The sequence below is a fragment of the Nicotiana sylvestris genome, chromosome 4 (genome assembly GCF_000393655.2).
Source record: "Nicotiana sylvestris chromosome 4, ASM39365v2, whole genome shotgun sequence".
NCBI classification, from domain to species: domain Eukaryota; kingdom Viridiplantae; phylum Streptophyta; class Magnoliopsida; order Solanales; family Solanaceae; genus Nicotiana; species Nicotiana sylvestris.
The window spans coordinates 109,652,255-109,677,358 of NC_091060.1; the positions used below are offsets into that span (position 1 = coordinate 109,652,255).

The 25,104-nt window shown below is 37.3% G+C and overlaps 1 protein-coding gene across 1 annotated transcript; it reads left to right on the forward strand.

The window, feature by feature from the left end:
• The first annotated feature begins 9,188 nt into the window (after window positions 1-9,188).
• Window positions 9,189-24,783, forward strand: LOC104209984 (O-fucosyltransferase 11-like). The gene is made up of 9 exons (XM_070173336.1): window positions 9,189-9,736; window positions 10,706-10,784; window positions 12,258-12,325; window positions 12,845-12,933; window positions 13,480-13,677; window positions 19,931-20,165; window positions 22,299-22,466; window positions 23,144-23,334; window positions 24,056-24,783. The coding sequence occupies exons 1-9, from the start codon at window positions 9,431-9,433 to the stop codon at window positions 24,246-24,248; spliced, it is 1,527 nt and encodes a 508-aa protein (XP_070029437.1). The 5' UTR covers window positions 9,189-9,430; the 3' UTR covers window positions 24,249-24,783.
• The last annotated feature ends 321 nt before the right edge of the window (window positions 24,784-25,104 follow it).

The window sequence follows — 25,104 nt, forward strand, 5'->3', positions numbered from 1 at the left end:
CCGAGCGGGAGATGCGGAGCAGATATCCTCACCTATTTGAGGTTTCAGGTACATTTCTTGACTCGTTCGAGGACGAATGTTTGTTTAAGTTGGGGAGGATGTGACGACCCCACCAGTCGTCTCATGAGTTACCACTCCATTTCCCCCATTTCTGCTTCTTATTGCTTTGCATATCGGTTCTATATGTGATCGGGTTGGTTTGCTCGGGTTTGGACTAGATTTGCTAAGGTTTGAGACATCTTTTGAGGAAGCTTAAGTTGGAAAAGTCAACCGGATGTTGACTTATGTGTTAGAAGGCTCAGATGTGAGTTACGATGGTTCGGATAGCTTCGGGAGGTGATTTGGGACTTAGGAGCTTGATTGGAATGGGTTTTGGAGGTTTGGAGTAGATTTAGGCTTGAATTGGCGAAGTTGGTATTTTGACGATTTCCGGTTGATAGGTAAAATTTTCATATAGGGGTTGGAATGGAATTCCGAGAGTTGCAGTAGTTCCGTTTTGTCGTTTGAGATGTGTGTGCAAAATTTCAGGTCATTCGGACATGGTTTGGTTTGGTTTTTGATCAAAAGCGGAATTCGAAAGATTTTGGAACCTTAGGCTTGAATCCGATGTGTTTTGGTTGATTCAATATTATTTGAGGTGTTTTGAAGATTGGTATAAGTTTGAATAAGGTTTTGGGATATGTTGGTGCTTTTGATTGAGGTCCCGGGGACCTCGGGGTGATTTCGGATGGTTGACGGAGAGTTTGGAATGTTGATGAAGCTACAGATTTTTCTGCTTCTGGTATTTCCGCATCTGTGGATTAGGGACCGCAGATGCGTGAAGGGGGCCGCAAAAGCAAAAAATGGTTGAGAAGGCAGGAACCACAGATGCGGTTGTGGGACTACACCTGCGAAGACGCAGATACAGGAAATGTATCGCAGATGCGGTTTTGGTGACTTAAGTGAGGACTGCAGATGCGGTGGTTTGACCGCAGAAGTAGTACCGCAGAAGCGAGATTATGGCCGCAGATGCGAAATCCTTGGGCCAAAAGGTATAAATTGTTTCCTCAACGATTTTTGAGCTATTTCACCATTTCTAAGTCGGCTTTGGAGCTTTTTGGACGATTTTGAAGAGGGATTTCAAGAGAACTTCATTAAGGTCAGGATTTTGGACCTAAAACTCGTTCCTATGGTATTATTTCACGGATTATGGCTATAATTAATGGAATTTAAGGGTTAAAATTGGGGAAACTAGGGCTTAGTATCGGAGATCTAGACTCGAGGATTTGAGGGACCAATTGTGGTCGGATTTTGGTACTTTTGATATGTATGAACTCGTGGGAAGATAAAGAATCCATTGATGTGAATTTTATCGAATTTCGAGACGTGGGACCGGGGGTCGGGTTTTGGTAATTTCGGGATTAATATTGTAAATTGATTATTTTCGCTTGGGCTTCGTTCCCTTAGCATATTTTGACGCCGGGATTCTGATTTTGGATAGATTCGATGCGAGTGGAGGCCGATTTTAGGGGCGAAGGCATCGCGGGCTAGATCTTGGATCGAATTAAGGTGAATAATGATTGTAAATGATGTCCTAAGGGTATGAAACCCCGGATTGAACATCGTTGTGCTATATTGAGGTGACGCACACGCTTGATGACGAGCGTGGGGTAGTGCACTATTTGAGATTGTGACTTAGTTCGTCCCAAATGTCTATTTTACCACGTATTTGACTGAAATCTATTTGCTATCATCATGTTTTGGGAGGAATTCCATATTTGGGCCTTGTGCCAACTATATGAACCCTTAGGAGATTTTTATTGATATTTCCTCACTGTTTTAACTTTATACTTGAACTCAGTCATGTTATATTCCACTATTTTCATACTTAGCCATGTTTACTCTATTTTACACTTAAATGATCTTTTAAATGATATTGAGCTGAGAATCATGTTTTACTATTGCCCGAGTGGCTTGTGAGGATTTTGACTGAGTAAGGCCGAGGGCCTATATTGTGAGAAAACACTGATTATGATTATGAGGCCGAGAGCTTGAGATAAGTATGCCACGAGGTGGCTTGTTGATATGAGGCCGAGAGCCTAGTGATGATGCCACGAGATGGCTTGATATTGCGCTTGGGCCGTAAGGGGCCCCTCCAGGAGTCTGCACACCCCCAGTGAGCGCGGGTACCCATTGTGATGTAAGATATAGCCCGAGGGGCTGGTATTGTTCTGAGATATTGCCCGAGGGGCGGATTTGTTGATACTGTGCCCGAGGGACGAACCTTTATGTGTTTATCTTCCTTAATTGCCTGTCATTTACCTGCTTAATTTTTGAAAAAGGTTTTTCATGAAGTTTAAGTTGAACTAAAATGACTTTTACATATCTTTACTGATTTACTGTTTTTACTGGTTTTACTGCTTCATTATAGCCTGTAATGTGCCTTACGTGATTTCCTGCTTTCAGTCTTTATTTATGATTATTACTCACTGAGTTGGAGTACTCACTTTACTCCCTACACCCCGTGTGCAGATTTAGGCGTATCTGGTCCCGCTCCCGAGTGTTGATCTTCCCAGCCCAGGCGGGTCCAAGGATTCTCTAGGTAGCTGCCAGCGTTCGCAGCCCAGAGCTTCTTCCATATCTTACTTCTCCTTATTTTAGTTTAGTATTGAACTCTGTACACTTTTCTTGATTATTCCAGATTTTTAGATGCTCATGACTAGTGACACCCCAATATCGGGCTGTGTTGGATTGTTCTTCCCCATATTTGTACTGTTGACTGCTTAAATGTTGGATTATTTATCATGTTTTAGACTTAAATTCTCATTGTTAACTACTTAAAACTGAAATGGGTAAGTGTCGGCTAGCCTTGTCTTCACGAGAGGCGCCATCACGATCGGGTCTGAGTTTAAGGTCGTGACATGATAACATGGAAATCGAGTCATATGAGCTTTTGGAGGAGTCAGCAGATGAGGAACAAGGTGCCTACATTTTGAAATTTATTGTGCCAGAAAGACAGAATTACATTTCTCATCTAAAGGCCGAAAAGTACAAAGTGAAAAATTTATTATTCGGCATGGTTATCTTTGTAGCTCCCACCAAAGGAGCATAGCCGCAGACTGGATTCCCTGTTAGGGGTATAATTCATAAGTTCGAGGTGGAGGCAAAAAGTGGTTCATGTCGTGCCGCGACGTTAAATTAGGCGGTTGTTGGGAGGTAATCCAACTTTGCTACTTTCTTTTATTTTTACTTATTTTTTTATATTATTTTATTTTCATATTTTTGTAGTGTTGTTTTTTGTTGTTGGATTATGAGTGTAGGAAGCAAGGCCATAAGATATGCAAAAACGAGCCAGAAGGTTGGAACTAGTGTGAGGTACCCACACAAAGGATCATCATTAGGAGAAGTCTGAGTACCCCATGAGCTACTATTGCTTCGGCTTTGTCCTTTCAGCGAGTTTTTTGTCCACCCTTAATATTTTTGATTTATTTGTGCATGGGGGACACTACAGTCTTGTAAGTGTGGAGTGAAATTTTCTCTGTAGTTTGTATAATATTATATTAGTATATTTTAGTTTTTTTCCTTTTTATTGTTAGTTTCTTATTTTTAATTGCAAAATTAGTAGAATTAATGGTGTAGCATTTTAATAATAATAATTTTAGTAGCTTAATTATTTTTAAAAAAATATTAAAATATAAAAATCGAAAAAAGTAGAAAATTTGGACTTTTCCTGATGATAGATCTTCTAGACAGTTTTCTTGAGGAATTAAAGTCTAACCAAAAACACACACAAAAAAGTTGAAAAATATAAAAAACAAAAATATATGTTTTAATTTTCTTTAGGTAGTAATAATCCCCCGTGATTTTTCGTTGTGTCTCGGTTCTTTTTCATAGGATGTGGTTTGAACCGGATGGTAGTTTTTTTATTTTTAGAGTAGATTAGAATTTAAAAAATAAAAGGAAGAAGAATGATGAACCTAAGTGCCTTTAACTTGTTTTATAGTAGCATAGTTAGACTTTGGTATGCGTAGTATCTTCCCTATGTGTAAATTGATTATAACGCCTATGTCTCGTTTTCTTGACTTATATTCACTTTGTACTTAATGCTTAATATCTTGTAGCTCTGTGAATGTTTACATTAGTTGAGAGTCGGAATAAGACCGTCCTTAGTGAGTCATATACCATGTGTGGTGAGATTATTTGTGTAGTCCATGTATTGTACTTGTGTCAAGAACTTGCCCGGTATGCGAGTCGAAGCGAAATTTTAGGGGATGCTCGGTTTGAAAAATAATTTTAGGCTATTTTTAATCTTTCTGAGCTTTAATTCTTATAATAAATAAAAACTTATCCTCAGTTAACCCTTTTGAGCCTGTAGACTTTTATTTGGCATCCACATTACGAGCCTATACCCTTTTATTGTTAATTGGTATTTTTGATTCTTTTACCTCTTAAAGAATTTTAATTATAAAATGAGCAATAAAATAAGTAAGAAGGGACTAAGTGTGGGGTGACTTTTGCGTGGAACCAATGAAAGGAAGAAATGTGCACTTGTTTTTTAAAAGAATACGCCACTAATAGAAATTGCAAAAGAAAAAATAAATAGTTGGAAAAAAAAGGAGAAAAAGAAAAAAAATGTAGATGAATAAATATCTAATGTTTGCTTGTAGAATGTAAATGACGATAGTGCTTAAAGAAAAAGAAAAAAATTTCGGGGTTGATATTGTTTGTGAAGTTGAAGTTGGATTGAGGAAATGTGCATTTAAAGTTGATGTGTTAAAGTGCTTAGGAAGGTGAACCACTATTCCTAAATATATCTTACCCGTCCCTTAACCCACATTATAACCACGAAAAATTCCTAATTGATTTTAGATTGAGCGAGCTTACATTAGTAGAGATTTACATTAAGGGCAAGCCTATGGTACCAATTGCATGCATGTGACTTCTTTTTGTGAGAGCGAGCGATTTTCTTTGATATATGTGAGTCCTTAGAATATATTTGAACATTTGATTTGAATGTATGGATTCAACTTATTCTCTTGTTCTTGTTATAAGGGCATATGGGTTGATGAGAGATAGGTAACGGTATCATATTTCTCTATAATTTTGGGTATTCAAGCCACGAGTGCATTGTGATATTGAGTCGATTTTTGAGGCTAGGATTGTTATGAGCACGTTGTCTTTGTTGTGAATATTTTTGAAGAACGACATAAGTAAAGCAAAGTGTAAGTGATTGCATATGCTACAGTTTAATTGTTGCTATCAACCATGATCATTGGTATAGTGTGTTCGAATGTGTTAAGTATAAAGTGCTCAAATATAGTGTAAATTGTTGGTTGACTCGAGGACGAGCAAGATTTTAAGTGTGGGGTGGTGATGTTCGATATAAAATGCATATATTTAACCATTGTTGCCTCACATTCTAGTACCTTTAATTATCTTTTGAGTCTTAAATCCATCATACATATCCTTAATCACTATAATGTATGCTACAGGGACACCTCAAGCCTTCAAGCATCTCCAAAGGACCTCCCTAGGGACCTTGTCGTACGCTCTCTCTAGGTCAATAAATACCATATGCAAATCTTTCTTCCTATCCCTGTACTGTTCCACAAACCTCCTAAAAAGATGGATGGATCCGTAGTCGAACGTTCTGGCATGAAACCGAACTGGTTCTCAAAAATAGGCATCGTCCTTCTAACCCTCGCTTTTACCACCCTCTCCCAAACTTTCATAGTGTGACTAAGCAACTTGATACCCATATAATTATTGTAATTTTGGATATCACCTTTGTTCTTGTACAATGGGATCATCATACTCCACCTCTACTTCTCGAGCATCTTCTTCGTCCTAAAAATAGCGTTAAATAGCTAAGTTAGCCACTCCAATCCAGCCCTACCCGTATACCTCCAGAATTCGACCGATATCTCATTTGGTCCGGTCGCTCTTCCCCTGCTTATCTTACGCTCTGCCCCTGTGACCTCCTCTAAACTAAAGCGCCTACAATACCTAAAAGCACAACGACTCTTGGAGTGCTCTAAATCACCCAACACAATGTTCTTATCCCCCTCTTCATTCAGGAGTTCATGGAAGTAAGTCTGCCACCTTCGCTTGATATGTGCCTCATCTAATTAAACTCTGCTGTCTTCATCTTTGATGCACCTCACTAGGTTTAGATCACGAGCCTTCCTCTCTCTCGCCTTAGCCAGCCATAACAACTTTATTCCCCCACCTTTGTCCCTCAGTTCTTCATACAAACGCGCAAATGTTGCAATCTTAGCCTCCGTGACTATAAGCTTCGCCTCTTTCTTAACCTTCTTATACCCTTCTCTGAAGTTCCTCTTCTCCTCCTCATCCGTGCTCTCTACTAGCTTCACATATGCTGCTTTTTTAGCTTCTACTTTCCTTTGGACCTCATCATTCTACCACCAGTCTCCTTTGTAGCCTCCCACATAACTTTTTGAGACCCCTAACACCCCTAACATCTATGGCGTAGCTCTTAACACAAGAGAAAGGAACCAAGGCAAGTAAATACTCTAAAGCAACCCAATATAACAAACCAAAGCGGAATAGAAGCAAATAAACAATTAAAGACATATAACAAATGGAAACGAACAATAAGTAAAAATATGGATGCACAGATCAAGTAACAAGAGAGGGCATGTAACAAAGAAAGCATGTATTTAACAAATAAAGGCAGGTAACAACAAAGGCATGATATGAGTAGTAACACAGAGTAAAAAGGCATGATGTAGTTAAGATACACAGTTAAAGACCCATCCCGCATGCTTAACCCATGATAATATATATACACTGGTCACCTCGCATATATACTATCCCCACACATAAATCAAATAGCAAATAGTCCAATCAAGTCCTAATTCCCTCAAGTCAAGGTTAACTACGATAATTACCTCACTCCGCAACCAAATCAACAATCAAGCACGGCCTTGCCTTTCGAACAAGCCTCCAAACCAATCAAATCTAGTCAATTATCTGTCAAATAATTTAAAATAAGCTTTAGAAAGCACCCACGAAAGAAAAAGGTTCAATTTTGATCATTTTGAAAAAGTCAACAAAAGTTAACCCCGGAATCGCGTGGTCGAGATTCCAAATTCGTACCAAAACACGATTACCCATTCACCCCAAGCCCGGATATGTGATTTGTTTCGAAATCTAACGTCAATTTGAGGTCGAAATATCAATTTTATATAATCTCTAAATTCTACCCAAAATCCTAATTTCTACCGTGAAATTCTTAGATTTGATGTTAAAAACTCATGAAAAGTAGTTGAAATTAATTGAAAACTAGTTAAAGATGCTTACCAATGAATTTGGGAAGAAAAAGTTCTTAAAAAATCGCCTCTAGAAAGATTGGGGTTGAAAAATGATATAAATGAACTAAGTCCTAATTTTCTCTCTTTTACCCAACTGCAGACATCGCATTGTGAATACTTGGTCGCAAATGCAATGTCCGCAAACGCGAGACACCGATTGCAATTATGACCAAAATGATTGCAAATGCGAATGCCCAACATCCCCAAAAGCGATCATGTCCTCGCAAATACGAAGACACTCAGCCCAACCCCTTTATCGCAAATACGATCTGATGACCGCAAAAGTGAGCTCGCAAATGCGAGATCTGCAGACTTGCACCAGTTGTTGCAAGCCCATCCGCAACCCATCCGAAATTCACATGAGCCCCTCAAGCTCCAAACTGAACATGCACACAAGTATAATAACATACTACAAACTTAATCGCTACCTCAAATCATCTAAATAACATCAAATAACGAGAATCGATCACGAAGATTCTAAATTTCAATTTGAAAACTCAATTTTCATAATTTTTCACATAATGTGCCAAAATGCGCTCGAGTCACCCTGGACCCCAACCAAACGTGCGTATAAGTCCAAAAATATCATACGAACCTACTGACATCGTCAAAACACCGATCCGAGATCGTTTATAATTGTTATTGACTGTGATCAACTCTAGCCTCATTATAAATCAAAATCACGCTTTCTTCAAAATTTTACGTAAAATTTTTCCGAAAAACAACATGGACCACACACGAAATCAATAAACATCAAATGAAGTTATTAAAGGCTTCAAAACACTAAAATTAAGGCTAACACTTAAAACGACCTATCAGATCGTCACACAAACCAATAGTGCAAATGACTAATATGGACCGTAAAATAAAAAGATTATAAAATACACACATACACACACACACATATATATATAGAGAGAGAATAATTTATAAAGAGGTATTTTTATAGTTGGTTTGGTTTGATCTTTTTCGATTATTTTTTTTGTTTAAAAATAAAATTAAATCAAGTCTAGTCGGGTTTTAAGAAAAAATTCAAAACCAAAAGTAAAACTAAATTAAATTAAAAAAAGTAGTCAATTTTTATGTCGCTTTGATTCGATTTTCGGTTTGGTTCAGGTTTTTGGTGTTCCATGAACACCCCTAATTATAGGAATGGTCCCTGCCAAGGAGTAAATCTTTTTAAAAAATAGTTCATCCATTTCAATTTATGTGACATAGTTTGAATTGACACAAAATTTATAAAAACTAAAGACTTTTGGAACTTGTGATCTAAAACATATCACATCTTTTGTTTGAATATAAACCTAACATTTATGAAAAGCTTGTCATCAAGAATAAACTGAAAAATGTAAAGTTAATTATTTGCAAATTTAGAAATATCATTATTTTTGAAAAAATTTAAAAAAATTTAATTTATATACACTATCATCGTAATAAATATGCTATCAGGTTATCTTTATTTATTGTAGTAACTAATCTATCTTATTTTCAAATTTCACATTCTAAATAGGTTATTCTTGAGGTAACTTGATAATGTAAAAAGCTATTTATACTAACATATATATAACATAAATTCTGAAAAAAAGTGTGGTACATAAATACTAACATATATATAATATAAATTCTAAAAAAAAGTGTGGTACATAAACAAGGAAGCAATTATTTTTGTTTAATTAACGCTTCTCCACTACGAAGGGTAGCTTTGGTATAATTGGTAAAGTTACTATCATGTGACCAAGAGGTTACGAGTTTAAGCCGTAGAAATAGTCCGATTCTTTCTTAGATCTCGCGCATAACGGAAGCGGGCAACCTTTTTATAGCTGGGGGAGTAAAAGGAATTGAAACTTAACAGTTTAAAATTTTCCGAACTAAACGCCACATTAATCATTTTTCCTTTCTTTTTCAAAGTCAAAAAGACATCAACTATAAGCATCTTCTTCACTCTCCCTCCCACATTGTTGGCTCCATACTCCACGGCCACTGGCCACTCCACTTATTACACCGCTCCTCTCTTTCACTCTTTCTGTTTATATACTATCACTCTTCGAAAAATACAAACCTCATAAAACAGACATTACTGTAATGTAAACAATAGATTTTTTCTCTTTCTTTCAAGCATGACTTCTAAAATTGCAAATGGTTACGCCATTAACAACAACAACAACAACAACAACACACAAAGCTCGCCGCCGACATCGCCAAAAAACCGGCAAAGTTCCCGGAGGAGGCTACGCAGGCGAGGAAGCTTCCGTCGGAGGCACTTGCTGCTGGTTGTGCCGCTTCTCTACTTCTCGGGACTGATCAGCTGCGTGCGGCCACTCTTTTCCCTGCTGCAACCACCTGCAGGTGCTGTATATCGTAGCCATGAGATTTTTCAGAAGCTTTGGACTGACATTCAAGCTGATAACTCTTCCTCTATTCAGGTAATTTTTCTTTCCTGGTTTTATTTATTACTTTGCTTAGCGGATCTGAAACTGCCTCTTCCACTGAAGAATCTTCGTGTTAAATTTGGAATTCGTGAAAGCCCTAGTGAACTTTACTTTTGTGAAAGCAAAAGGAAGAAAAGAAGAGAGAAGAGAATAGTGTTACTTCTAGCCTTTTACCTCGTAAGGGAAAAGAAAAATGAAGAGAAAGTTTTAGTTGAGTGTTAAAAGATCTATTGCTGGTTGTTTTCTGCGACGATCCAAAATAGTTGTCCAGTTTTCGCTTGGTTAATAGTTTTAAACTTTGACACGAATTTTGTTAAATGATTTGAAATGAAAATGTAATTTCTTTCTAAACATTATTGTAAATAACCACATTTTTTTTATCGTGACTAATTAGTCTACATTTGATGTCAGTTTGAGCACAAAATGGAGAATAATTTGGGACCACTGGATTATTTAATAGTTTGGTTCGAATACATATGCTGCAGCTATCCTTCATTGCTTTATATAGTAGACATACACACACATCTGTAATTATGTATTTTTCTTTATAATGTCCTCAGAGTTAACTTGTGTACACCTCGACTAATCTACGTGTTACTTGCACCTCCTCTGTTTTTTTCCATGTCTCCATCGCTCCTCTCTGTTCTTGCAGTACCTTGCATAGGAACAGCAGTAATTTTGATTAAATATTGGGCTACTGTAATGATGAATTAGTCCAGTGATTGTGCAAAATCTTGTACTTTTTGTTTAATGGTAAGCGAAGTTGTACTAATCACAAGCACTAAGATGGTGCATAGTGTTTACAACTGTAATCTTACATAAACTCAGTTCCATTTCTAATCAGTGAGGAAATTTATAAGCCTATCAACATCATATACATTCTGCATTTTATACCAGTAAGCCAAAAAGGAAATGCTTTCTGCATTTTGGTAATTAGCTGATGATCTGTCAATCTTACTGTAGCTGTCTTCTGTCTGGATATACAAAAGGAAGCTAAAAGAGCAAAGACACTGTTCCACTGGAAATACTGCCTCAACTAAAGGTATCAAAATTGTTAGATAGTTATATGTAAATAGTCCTAGTCATATATGTAGTAGGAGTAGAATATGTCCTAGTCTCATATGTAGTTGGAGTAGAATATGTATTATATATAGGGCTCATTGGATCATTGTTAATAATAGATTTTTCTCCCGTGCATTCTTATATGGTATCAGAGCTTCAGTGAGAAAATTATCGTTGTGCGTCATTCCAGCGACATCCGGGAAGAAAGAGCTCATCACCGTGCAATTTTCCGGCAATTTCGTCTTGTTCCTTTGGTTCATCACCGGTACAGTGGTACTGTACATATACCAGTACCACCATCAGATCCGAAACTCTTTCCGGTTGACGACACAAGATTAATTTGCATTATCTCCTTATCGGTAAGTGTTGTACGAAAACCAACACTACCAGCTTGTTCGGAAAAGTAACTTTTCCGGCGCGTGTCAGCCATTCCGGCTACTTTTTGACAAAACTTCTTCAGGACAACTTACTCGTCCAGTGATTCTGAACCTAACCATATAAATTCCATCAAATTCTGACAACTTTTATTTTTTTTCCGACGTGAACAATACCCCTTTTCCGGCATGAACATTGATTTCCCGGCGTGAATAGTAATTGGGTGTGAAAGTTTCTGTTTTCAGGTTGTATTTTAGAACCTATTTTGTAGTGTGGAATTCGGCTTAGCCTCGTTATTTTCAAATTTTTTGTGCGACCTTTCGGCCAATTTCTGTTTATAAGCAACCACTTGGTTTTGTTGCTCAGGGGGAGTCTAGTGGCCTTGCATGTCGAATGCTCAGCTTGCAGATATTTTCACCAAGTCCCTCACTGGTCCTCGTATTAGTTACATATGTAACAAGCTCGGTACATATGATTTGTATGCACCGGCTTGAGGGGGAGTGTTAGATAGTTATATGTAAATAGTCCTAGTCCTATATGTAGTAGGAGTAGAATATGTCCTAGTCCCATATGTAGTTGGAGTAGAATATGTATTATATATAGGGCTCATTATATCATTGTTAATAATAGACTTTTCTCCCGTGCATTCTCACAAAAATAACATATCTTGTTGACTTGTGCTGGATTTTATTCTTCCTTAGAACAACTCTCTCCATTTTGACTAATTTGTGTGCATTTAACTTTCCACAATCAGACTGGATTTTAGTGAAAATTTTCATTTTCAAAATGAAATGACAAAAATATTATAGGCAACAGAGAATTACCAGTATCAGTAAGAAGGTTTTGGTTTTTGAACCACCTTATAAATTAGTACAGACTATTAGCCTGATGGAAATCAAATTTAACCTTCACCAAGTCCAAATGGATGAAACTACGGGATAGAGTAAATTTCTAGCATTGATAATCAATTGTTCATTTGCTAGTTTTCATCTGGTCAAAATTATTAAGTTGGTGGGCATTGTAGGAATGCAGGTAGTTACATTAAATCAGGAACCTAACTAAATGTATTCCATTTCAGGTTCTCCTGGAGCCAATCTTTACTTAATTGTTGATGCCAATGGTGGCCTCAATCAGCAGCGATCATCGGTATGTTATTTCATGAGTCAATATGCCACTGTATTTCCCAAGTAATTTTCTGCTAACTTTTGTTAAAATTGCAAATTTGGTATACTTAATTTTGTACTTGAGTTTTCTATCTCTTATTTTGCTGGATTTATCCATGTTTTTTAAAATTGTCAGGTCATTACCAGAGTACAATGCTGCTGCATTCCTATTTCAAGTTTGAATTTTCATTGTAAATAAACACCAAGTAATTGTTTTTCGGCACCCTAACCTAATTAGAGAAACAGTATAGAAGACAGAAGTCATGGTGATTGCAATTGGTCGTTTTGAATAGCTAGATGGACATATGCTGCCTTGACATGAATTTGATATGCTTATTCAGTTGCTCAAAGTTGGGTAGATCAGGGGCACTACTGGTTTGTTAGTTAAGTCATGTAGTAGCTGATATAAGTTTCTAAGCGTCAGGACACGTTTTTTGGTATTTCTCTATTCATTAATGTAAATGAAAATTTAGCTTAACCACCCTTGTTGCTTTTAGTGCAGATATGCAATGCAGTGGTCATTGCTGCGCTATTGAATGCAACACTGCTTATTCCTCGTCTGGAGTTTCATAATGTCTGGAGGGATTCAAGGCAAGTTTTCAGAATAGTACTTTCCCTTCATGTGTAAATCCTACCAAGTAATGGTTGATAATTACACCTCATTTTCACCCCTTCTTATTTGATCTCAAGATCTCATACTCTCTGAAATTACACATTTAATGAAATCAAGAACATCCTTTACAAAAAAGTGGAAGGATGTGCAAGACAAAAAGAAATGCAATGTTGTGTTGGATTAAGGAAGATTCCTATATTTATTTTCTTATTTAGTTCTTTCACATTCTGTACCTTCTCTCTGTTTCTATCTGTGCACACCTTGTGCTGCTACAATGAAATGGGTGTGGGGTAATTGAAGAATATTCCTTTCCATTGGCTTTTATTTCTCGTGTTGAAAATAAAAATTTAAACTTCATTAACCACCAGAATGCGTAGTACAGGTTCAGTCACTACGTGCTTCATCTTGGTGCATGTTTTCTCATGTTAAATCACTATTTTGCTTCGAATACACCAATAATCGCATTCATTTAACTTCTGTATAACAAAGATTATTTTGGTGTTTCCCTTTTTGTCACATTGCAGTGGATTTGCTGATATTTATGATGAGGACCATTTCATATCCACCCTTAAAGATTATCTTACAGTGGTTAAAGAACTGCCAGCAGAACTGATGGAGAAATATGATTCCAATATCAGCAATATTCGGAATTTGCGAGTCCAAGCTTGGGCACCTCCAAGCTATTACCTGGAAGAGGTTTATCCTGTCTTGCTCAAGCGGAGGTATGTAGTTTTAAGGTTTCAGTTTATCTAAATTTATCACTTGTTTCACTAGTTAAAGACATTCCAAAAACTTTCTGCCAAATGACCACCGGAAAGCAGCTTGCATTTCTGTCTTCTTCTTTTACGTTTGGAAGGAACAAATTTAGTAGGTTCTTCTAATCTAGCATGCCAGCTTAATACTATCAGTATGTTTTTACACACTCTTTTGCAATCATGTCAGCCAGGGTGAGAAGATACATCATTTTGCATCTCATTCTCGAATTACTAAGATTACATATGCTTATGACGGCTCATTAATGTGGGACAAGATTAATGAAATCTGATAGCGTGTATTACTACCTATTTAGAAGCCACAAATGAGAGGAGCTTAGGGTCAACATCTCTGCTTGAGCTGTTTGCTTAAAGGCTGTCCAACATGCTTACGGACAAGTGGCAGTTGTGATATTTCAGGATTACGATGTTCTAATTTTATTGTAGACGTGTGCAGAATTTTGCTGAACCAGTGGACTGAACTTCGCATGTTCCACGTCGGTTGCAGCCTTTTTTAGATTGCCACGTGTGTGATCATGTTGGTCCACTTGAGATTTCCGTTTCTCGCACAGCTCTCGAACTTTGCTTTTATTTTGCTTGACTAACCAATATGTCTTATTGTAGGACTAAAAGTCTAAAATATAAGCTCCAAGGAAAAGCTTATATAAGTTGTTTCGGTAGTTTAAGCAAATTATAATTTCTTCATGTTTTAGCAAATTATAATTCAAATTAATTTTAAATCTTATATTATATATATATTTTTAAAATTATTCAAAGTGTTATAAAATGATAGCTCTTCTGTAAAAAAAAATGCAAAGTTGAAGACACCTCTCATTTGCCTTCTCATCTGTTTAAGGCATTTGTATCTTCTCTCTTTAGTATTATTTCACTTGTATTTTTGGAGTGAAATAAAATATTGGTTGTGTCCGAGGAGTAGGCAAAATTAGCCGAACCTCGTAAATTCTGGTGTTCCCTTTATTGTTGCTTTATTGTCTTATTTATTATTTGGTGGCTGTCATAATTTTTGGTATAGTAGTTGTGACTTATTCACACTATATACATTTGGCTTCCGCAACAATTGGTATCAGAGCCAAGGTACTGTCTAAGTATGCTCTGTGGTTGCAGCATAGTCTGATCTTCCACATCAGAAAAGATTTATCTTGGTAACTGAGTCAAGGTTCTGTCTGAGTATGCTCTGTGGTTGCAGCTTAGTCTGATCTTCTACATCAGAAAGGAATAATCTTGATTTGTGTCGTCAGCTATTAAATAATATTTGTGTCAAATATGGGAGACAATAAACAAGAAGAATCTACATCAAGTGTCAACAATACGTCATCATTGGCATCTTCGCTTATGACAAGAATTGTGTCAAATGCGAAATTTGCGGTAGAAATTTTTGACGGGTCCGGACATTTTGGGATGTGGCAAGGCGAGGTTCTAGATGTCCTTTTTCAACAAGGGCTAGATCTGGCCATTGAAGAAAAGAAACCAGATGTTATTGGAGAAGAAGATTGGAGAATTATCAACCGTGTTGCTTGCGGTACCATTCGATCCTACCTTGCTAGAGAGCAGAAATATCCATACACAAAGGAAACTTCTGCAAGTAAATTATGGAAAGCACTGGAGGATAAATTTTTGAAGAAAAACAGTCAAAATAAATTGTACATGAAGAAGAGACTGTTTCACTTCACCTATGTTCCTGGTACCACGATGAATGAACATATCACCAGTTTCAATAAGTTGGTCACAGATTTGCAAAATATGGATACAACTTATGATGATGGTGACTTGGCCTTAATGTTGTTGGCGTCACTTCCTGATGAGTACGAGCACCTTGAAACTACTCTACTCCATGGAAATGACGAAATTTCTCTCAGAGAAGTTTGTTCAGCTTTGTACAGCTATGAACAAAGAAAGCGAGAAAAACAGAAGGGCGGAGAAGGAGAAGCACTGTTTGTGAGGGGTCGTCCTCAAAATCAAACGAGGACAAAGAAGGGAAGATCCAAGTCAAGATCCAGACCCAGCAAAGATGAATGTGCCTTTTGTCGAGAAAAAGGGCACTGGAAGAAAGACTGTCCGAAGTTGAAGAATAAGGCCAAACATAACAATGGAAAGGCCATTATGGATTCAAATGTAGCTGATTGTGATGATTCAGACTTCTCATTAGTTACAACAGAGTCATCAACATCATCAGACATATGGTTGATGGACTCGGCTTGTAGCTATCATATGTGTCCCAACAAGGACTGGTTCGTGGAATTTCAAGAAGGAGAATATGGAGTCGTCCACACAGCGGATAACAGCCCTCTTACCTCATATGGCATTGGTTCAATACGATTAAGGAACCATGATGGAATGATCAGAACATTAACAGATGTTCGATATGTACCGGATTTGAAGAAGAATCTCATCTCTGTGGGAGCCCTAGAATCAAAAGGGTTCAAAATCATTGCAGAAAATGGAGTGATGAGAGTATGCTCCGGTGCACTAGTGGTAATGAAGGCTAATCGGAAGAATAATAATATGTACCGCTATCGTGGCAGTACAGTTATTGGGACAGCGACAGTGACATCCAGTGACGACAAAGAGGCAGAAGCAACCAAGCTATGGCACATGCGCTTGGGACATGCTGGAGGAAAATCCTTGAAAACTCTATCAGATCAAGGATTGTTAAAAGGAGTAAAGGCTTGCAACTTGGAGTTTTGTGAGCATTGTGTTAAAGGGAAACAGACAAGGGTTAAATTTGGTACAACGATCCATAATACTAAAGGCATTTTGGATTATGTACACTCTGATGTTTGGGGTCCTTCCAAAACACCTTCATTGGGTGGGAAGCACTATTTTGTAACCTTTGTTGATGATTTTTCTCGAAGAGTGTGGGTGTATACAATGAAAAACAAAGATGAAGTGCTGGGAATTTTTCTCAAATGGAAGACGATGATGGAGAATCAAACAGGCAAGAGGATCAAGTGTATTCGCACAGACAATGGAGGTGAATACAAAAATGATCATTTCAATAAGGTCTGTCAAAATGATGGCATCGTCCGACACTTCACTGTCAGACATACACCACAACAGAATGGAGTGGCTGAACGTATGAACCGGACCTTGCTGGAGAAGGTACGGTGTATGTTGTCCAATGCTGGCTTGGGCAAAGAATTTTGGGCTGAGGCAGTTACATATGCATGCCACCTCATTAATCGCTTACCATCTGCTGCTATTGATGGCAAGACACCATTTGAAAAATGGTATGGAAAGCCTGCTTTAGATTATAACTCTTTGCACGTGTTTGGCTCAACTGCATATTATCATGTGACGGAGTCAAAATTGGATCCAAGGGCAAAGAAGGCTATTTTTATGGGAATTACTTCTGGAGTCAAAGGATATCGCTTATGGTGTCCTATGACAAAGAAAGTAATATTCAGCAGGGATGTTACCTTTGATGAATCTGCTATGGTAAATAAGGTAACAGAAGACACCAAACAAAATAAAGGTGCTTCTAAGCAGGTGGAGTTTGAGGGAAAATTTATTTTTCCTACACAAGAAGCAGAGGAGGAAACAAATGAAGATTACCCTCTGGAAGAAGAGCCAGTAGAGGAGATTCCAACTCAGGAACCTCAACAACAACTTGAATCAATAGCAACCAGCAGGCCAAAAAGAACAATAACGAAACCTGTTCGTCTCATAGAGACGGTTGCTTGTGCAACCTCAATTGTAGCTGATGATGTTCCTACCACTTATAAAGACGCTGTCCAAAGTTCAGAAGAAGATAAGTGGAGGATTGCCATGAATGATGAAATACAGTCCCTTCATCAGAATCATACATGGAGATTGGCCAATCTCCCGAAGGGAAAGAAAGCAATTGGGTGCAAATGGGTATTTGCAAAGAAGGAAGGATTTCCTAACCAAGTAGATGTTCGCTACAAAGCAAGATTGGTGGCCAAAGGATATGCTCAAAAGGAGGGAATTGATTACAATGAAGTGTTTTCTCCAGTTGTAAAACATTCCTCCATTAGAATTATGTTGGCTTTGGTAGCACAATTGGATTTGGAACTAGTTCAGATGGATGTAAAAACTGCGTTTTTACATGGAAACTTGGAGGAGGAAATCTACATGACTCAGCCAGAAGGATTCAAAGTTGCTGGAAAAGAAAATATGGTGTGCAAACTTGAAAAATCGTTGTACGGATTGAAACAATCTTCTAGACAATGGTACAAGCGATTTGACGAGTTTATGTTGCGGCAAGGGTACAAGAGAAGCAAATACGATCATTGTGTGTATTTGCACAAGCTTAAAGATGGTTCCTTTGTATATCTTCTCCTATATGTTGATGATATGTTGATAGCTTCCAAGAATTCGGAAGAAATTGATAAGTTGAAGATTCAACTGAAGAAGGAGTTCGAGATGAAGGATCTGGGTGAGGCAAAGAAAATTCTTGGCATGGAGATAATTAGAGATAGACGTTCAAAGAAACTCTGTTTATCTCAGAAAGAATATTTGAAGAGAGTACTACAACGTTTTGGCATAGATGACAAGACTAAGCCAGTTAGTACTCCACTTGCTCCCCATTTTAAGCTAAGTACTACTATGTCGCCAATGGATGAAGCTGAACGAGAGTATATGTCAAAGGTACCATACGCAAATGCTGTTGGTAGCTTGATGTATGCAATGGTTTGCACAAGGCCTGACATTTCACAAGCTGTTGGAGTTATTAGCAGATATATGCACAATCCAGGGAAGGAGCATTGGCAAGCTGTGAAGTGGATTCTACGGTATATTCATAATACTGTAGATGTCGGGTTAGTTTTTGAGCAGGAAGACAATCAGTTTGTAGTTGGATATTGTGACTCAGATTTTGCGGGTGATATGGACAAACGAAGATCAACTACTGGTTATGTGTTTACTTTTGCAAAGGCACCAGTTAGTTGGAAGTCTACTTTGCAGTCAACAGTTGCTTTGTCTACAACAGAGGCAGAGTACATGGCTATTACAGAGGCTGTGAAAGAGGCAATTTGGCTTCAAGGATTGCTAAAGGAGCTTGGTGTTGAACAAAAAGGTATCACAATTTTTTGTGATAGTCAAAGTGCTATTCAATTAGCGAAGAACCAAGTTTATCATGCAAGGACGAAGCACATTGATGTTCGGTATCATTTCGTACGAGAAATCATAGAAGAAGGTGGAGTCACGGTGAAGAAAATTCATACTACGGAGAATCCTGCTGATATGCTGACAAAGGTGGTGACTGCGGTCAAGTTTCAACATTGTTTGGATTTGATCAACATTGTTGAAAACTGAAGATTGAAGATGAAGACACAATCAAAATTTGTTATTGAGAGAAAATTGAAGATGTGGAATTTTGCCAAGGTGGAGATTTGTTAAAGTAGTTGGCAGAAATGTTTGTCCCACATCGGTGGGAAATGAATAGTTGGGGGGTTTTCCCCTATAAAAGAAGACTTAATGTTTAGGATTTAAATACACCTCTCATTTGCCTTCTCATCTGTTTAAGACATTTGTATCTTCTCTCTTTAGTATTATTTCACTTGTATTTTTGGAGTGAAATAAAATATTGGTTGTGTCCGAGGAGTAGGCAAAATTAGCCGAACCTCGTAAATTCTGGTGTTCCCTTTATTGTTGCTTTATTGTCTTATTTATTATTTGGTGGCTGTCATAATTTTTGGTATAGTAGTTGTGACTTATTCACACTATATACATTTGGCTTCCGCAACAATTGGTATCAGAGCCAAGGTACTGTCTAAGTATGCTCTGTGGTTGCAGCATAGTCTGATCTTCCACATCAGAAAAGATTTATCTTGGTAACTGAGTCAAGGTTCTGTCTGAGTATGCTCTGTGGTTGCAGCTTAGTCTGATCTTCTACATCAGAAAGGAAATAATCTTGATTTGTGTCGTCAGCTATTAAATAATATTTGTGTCAAATATGGGAGACAATAAACAAGAAGAATCTACATCAAGTGTCAACAATACGTCATCATTGGCATCTTCGCTTATGACAAGAATTGTGTCAAATGCGAAATTTGCGGTAGAAATTTTTGACGGGTCCGGACATTTTGGGATGTGGCAAGGCGAGGTTCTAGATGTCCTTTTTCAACAAGGGCTAGATCTGGCCATTGAAGAAAAGAAACCAGATGTTATTGGAGAAGAAGATTGGAGAATTATCAACCGTGTTGCTTGCGGTACCATTCGATCCTACCTTGCTAGAGAGCAGTTTCTGGAAGTCCATTGACACTGTTGATCAACAATCTAATGATGCAAACTCCCTCTTACATGTGAAGGACATGGTAGCCTTTTCATGTTGTATTTATGATGGAGGAGTGGTTGAAAAGTCAGAAATGGATGTGGTACGTGAGAAAGGATGGGGGAAGAAGTTCAAACAAAAATATCGTGTTATTGCACCTGGTCTCAACCGCATAAATGGAAAATGTCCTATGACCCCTGTAGAGGTTAGAATTTATTTTTATCTGTTTACCTTCAAATAAAATTGGGCTTCCTATCTGGAGCAAGAAAATGGATGTATCAGTATTACACTACCTAAGTCATATCCTGATCTAACTGTTATATTTCTCCGCAGAGGAGAAGGTAATTCTTATAGGCTGAATGCAACTCTTATGCCTTAAGTGCTAAAAGTGAAAATATTGCACCAACGTGCTGTATTTCAGCCTTGAACACCAGCCAATTCTCAATTAGAAATAAATTGTACAATTGAGAAGCTTTCAGAGTAGATCTGGAAGAAATTATTTGTTATACTTGTTAATACTTGGAGTGTCTACTGCAAATTGCTACAAGTCAAAATTGCATTTTAGTGCACTCTTTTGCTGAATGTATCTTTTAGAAGGGCTAGGTCTCTGAGGCTTGATGGGACACATGCCAATGTTGACCTTCCGAGGAGTCAGGAAATTGTGAATCATTTTTAGTTTCTCTGCTTCAAACACTATGTGTTTCTTCTCAATGATCTTTCTTGATGAATAGGGGCTGGGGTTAGGATAGATACAGGGAGTGTAACCTTTCTCTTATCTTTTTGGTTTTCCTAACTACTCTGGTAATCAAAAGAGGTGAATATATTATTGGTATAACTTGTAGAAGCTTTGTGTCTAGCTGTCGAACTAAAACCTTTACAAAAACCTTATTCTGTTCCTGGCAAGCTTTTAGATGGATAGTCCTAGGGCTTGTTCAATCATTCTACCCCTTTTCATAAAACTGAGAGACATTATAATAATTGCATATGTTTGACCATAAATGCTGAGAAGTATTTTTCTAACTATATTCAGTAAAATCATTTTTCACCTTGTGGGGGCTGCTATCTTGCCAGGAATATCATGAAGTGAAGAAGAATAATGAGAGTGCTGCCAATTTTTTCTTTAACTTAGACAAATTTAGAAACAGAAACAAGTAAAGGAAGGTCGTATACTTTATCAACCATGATTTTTGGGAAAAGATGTTAAAAATGAAAAGTTCAATTTTTATTTTCTTTCAATATGGAATGCCAATTAGTTGAGAGGTTATTTTTCTGATTTAAGGAAAAGGCATAAGTACCCCATGTGCTATATCCGAAGTTCCAGGGGCACATCTTTATCTTTGCGAGAGTCCTATTAACCCCCCCCCCCCCCACCCAAAAAAAAAAAAAAACTTTTTTTTTCTTATTTGCACCTTATGTGGTGACGTGGACCAAAAAGTGACCACCTCCTTCAAGCGCGTGGGAACTTAAAGAAAAAAGTTGTAACGATACGAAACGGCCATGTGTTAGTCTCAAAGCTGATTTTCGAGAGTCCTTCGTCCTAAACACACTTGAGTTTCATGAACATTTTGTCACCCATTTTCAAGAGCTTCAAATCTGATTTTGGGTCTCACAATTCAACGAAATCTCAGCTAAATTCGCACCAATCAAGCTCAAATTTCTGCAGCTGCACAACATCATCATCAAATCCTAGCAATCAATTTCGCCAACAACCAAGAATTTTAACAAATCTATTTTCTTGCTCTTCAAGATTTTTCAGGTTCAACAACGGTGGATTCGAAATTCTTTCTCCATTTTCGAATCTCAGTAGCAACTAAGGATCTAGAATGAGTTTAGCACTTAATTCTCAACTTCAAAACTTCAACAAGCTTCGAATCTGCTCAGCACCTCCAATTCTTTTTCAAGTTCATACAAGAACAATAACAATAACAATTGTACTTTTTATTTTTTTAATTATATTTTGGATTTAAAAAGAAAATAAAAAAGGAAGAAAATAAAATAGAATTAAAAAAATAATAAGAAATTGCGAAATTACACGTGGCAACGCGTGTATTTCACTGTCTACCAAGAGTTTGGTATATACGCCACGTCATCACTTAGGATGGTGTTTATTACACTTTAAAATCGTTCGGAAGGGTAATAGGACCCTGTAAAGGAAATGTGTGTTCCTGGAACTTCGAGTATAGTTTAGGGGGTACTTATGCCTTTACCCATTTATTTATAATATCAATTTCATTGCTCAAACTGCAGGTATACGCAGGTATACAAATTCTTGCATTTAGTACTTCATTGTAGCCTTCAGTTACTCTTTTGTTTCATATATTTTTCTTTGTCAGGATAGGTCGGAATGATGCTCAGGGGTATGGGATTTGCCAAAGATACTCCAATATATTTGGCTTCTGGGAAGATTTACCAGGCCGATAGATATCTAGCACCTCTTCGAAAGATGTTTCCTCTCCTACAAACCAAGGAGACTTTGGCAACCAAAGATGAGCTTGCTCCATTTGAGGTATAAGTTGTTGATGAGAAGTCATTTCTTTTAGAAAAATAGTGTGTGGGACATGGTTGACCACCTCCAATACCACCATCGAATGCACTAGTATTGGACCAACTCAGTAATGGACATATCCACTGTCTATTTCTGCTCTAACTGAACCTAAGTTCTTGGACAAGTATTTCTTCGAGGGATGTATCTAGTACATAGTAGTTTAAAATTCTTTCCTCTCCTCACTTTTGTAACTTTTTGCATCTTCTTGATGCCAGCAATGAATCCTACTTCATAAAAAAAAAATACATTTCTTCCCAAGCTACCATTTTCCAAATTACCACAGCTAAGAAATTGCACTGAATCAAAGAGATATTGTGCTCTCTGCACAGCCAATTCAACCAACATTGATTTGCATCTAATGCCAGAAGCACTTCCAAGTTCCGACAAGCTAATGATTTATCAGAAGTATAATTTGGCTATTTCAAAATTTTGAGAATTTATTCAGTATGACATAGAAAGAAACCAGCAAACAGGATTCTAGTGACTGGACCTTTCATCCATGCCATAGCCGTGTTGTGTCATTGGAATTTTTTGGAGTTCTATGTTACTAATTTACTATTTAGTGGAAGCAGCTAGCTGATTGTCCAAGCGTATAAACAAGTTCACTTCATTTCATTCCATTTTATTTTGTTTTATAGGGTTATTCATCAAGACTCGCTGCTGTGGACTACCTAGTATGCTTGTTTAGTGAGGTATTTGTAACCACTCAAGGGGGAAACTTTCCTCATTTTTTGATTGGTCATAGAAGGTACCTTTTTAATGGACACGCCAAGACTATCAAACCTGATAAAATCAAGCTTGTATCTTTATTGCAGAACACAAGTATAAGGTCAGATCCTTTTCCTATAGCTGTCTTCTATTTTCTTTTCTTTCTGCTTCTCGTATAACTGAAAGTACAATCCAGATTTTGTTGCCTGCATTATACACCGATAGGTAGAAGATGTGATCACGAAAAGCATCAGTTGCTGATAGTTCATGATCCCAAAGTTAGAATTACATGCACTTTTACGCATATGAGTCAACTTATTTGCTCATAAATCATATTATCTAATGGCAAAAAAATTTAATACTGCAGGTAAAAAAAAAAGATTAAGTTTTTTATTTAACTTCCTAATTCTGTTTCCATTATAGGAATTAAAGTAAGACGTGATCATTTACCTGAATCAGGAAGGATTTGTGCCTCCTTTGGACCAGAACAGTTGAAATGCAAAATGAATGGTGAGCTCAAATGTACATAGTAACAGACTAAAGGGCATGAAATGGAATAAACCTACCCCTAAAAAGTTGATCATTTCAGAATGTTTCCGAGGCTAAATCTAACCTGATTTTGAAACACGAGGAATAAGTTATAGTATGAGTCGATCCTAATACATTCTAGGTTGTCTCTCACCAATCTAGTATCATCTCTGAGTTCATCTCATCTTTACTCATCCCACTTCTCTTAAATTTCCAGGCAACTTTATCATAATCGTCAAGAGCATAACATCATTTCTTTTCTTCTTTTTGTTTTCTTTTTTCATAATTGTTTTTTTTCATGTACTGCTAAACAGCTGGATTGAATTCAAGGGTCAAATGGGATCAATGCTGGCCGAAAGTGATAGGAAGGGCATAATGGTACCTAGAGTTAAGAAGTCCACCAGAAAAGGTTCTATCTATTCGAATCCTTTGCCTGAATGCAGGTGTCTTTGGGAGTCAAAAAGAGCTACCAACCGAAGCAATTCGTACCTCATGGTAGATCGCTGAGATTCGTCCCTGGTTCTAAGTTTCTTCTGATTTTGAGCAGTCTAAGTTGATCAACTAATCTGGGATCCTTTTGCAAGCACCATTTACTTTTCTATTTTGCTTGTTATTTGTGCAATCGTAACGGAGTCTCCACGTGCTGCCATGCTATATCCATGGAAATCAGTATACTTCCAGCTTGTCATATTGGGGTCTACCAGTTTATGTGCCAATAGAATGTGGTGGAAAAGAGCTGAGGCTCCAAGTCCAACATTGATTACAGGAACCAAAGATTGTCAAAGCATCTCAGTCGAGATCATGAGAATTTATTTTCCAGTTTTTCCTTAGCCAGCAAGGCAGGACATTTCATCTGTCTGGAGTTGATATATCAGTTTCTCAGATCCTAAAGGTTTCAGTTATTCTTTTTTATAGTGTAGATTCTTGGTTCTTTCTCCCTTCTTTAATTTTGTTACTGCCTTTCACATTGCTTCTGGGAAGTTTGTACTCTAATACTCTACCTATTATAATACTATAAGTTTTAGTAAATTGAATTTCAGGATTTATCGTGCCAATTGTTTCTACCTAAGCAAGTGTCTTGAGGTCTTTTGCAGCTTTATATAATATTGGACTAAGATGAACTTAAATGAAGCGTCATGGAGAATGAAGATTCATATAGCCCAACTTGCTTGGGTATTTCCCGTAAGGTAAGAGAGCTTAAGGAGGTTTAAACTTCGTAGTGGTTATGTAAGGGGGAAACAGAAGGGGTTATTATATTAAGATTCCATGACACTAGCCCCTCTCCATCCAACTCACTGTAGCTTAATGATGAAGATGGATTCTTCAAAAACGATAGATTTGTACTCTTTATTTTATCTTTTAG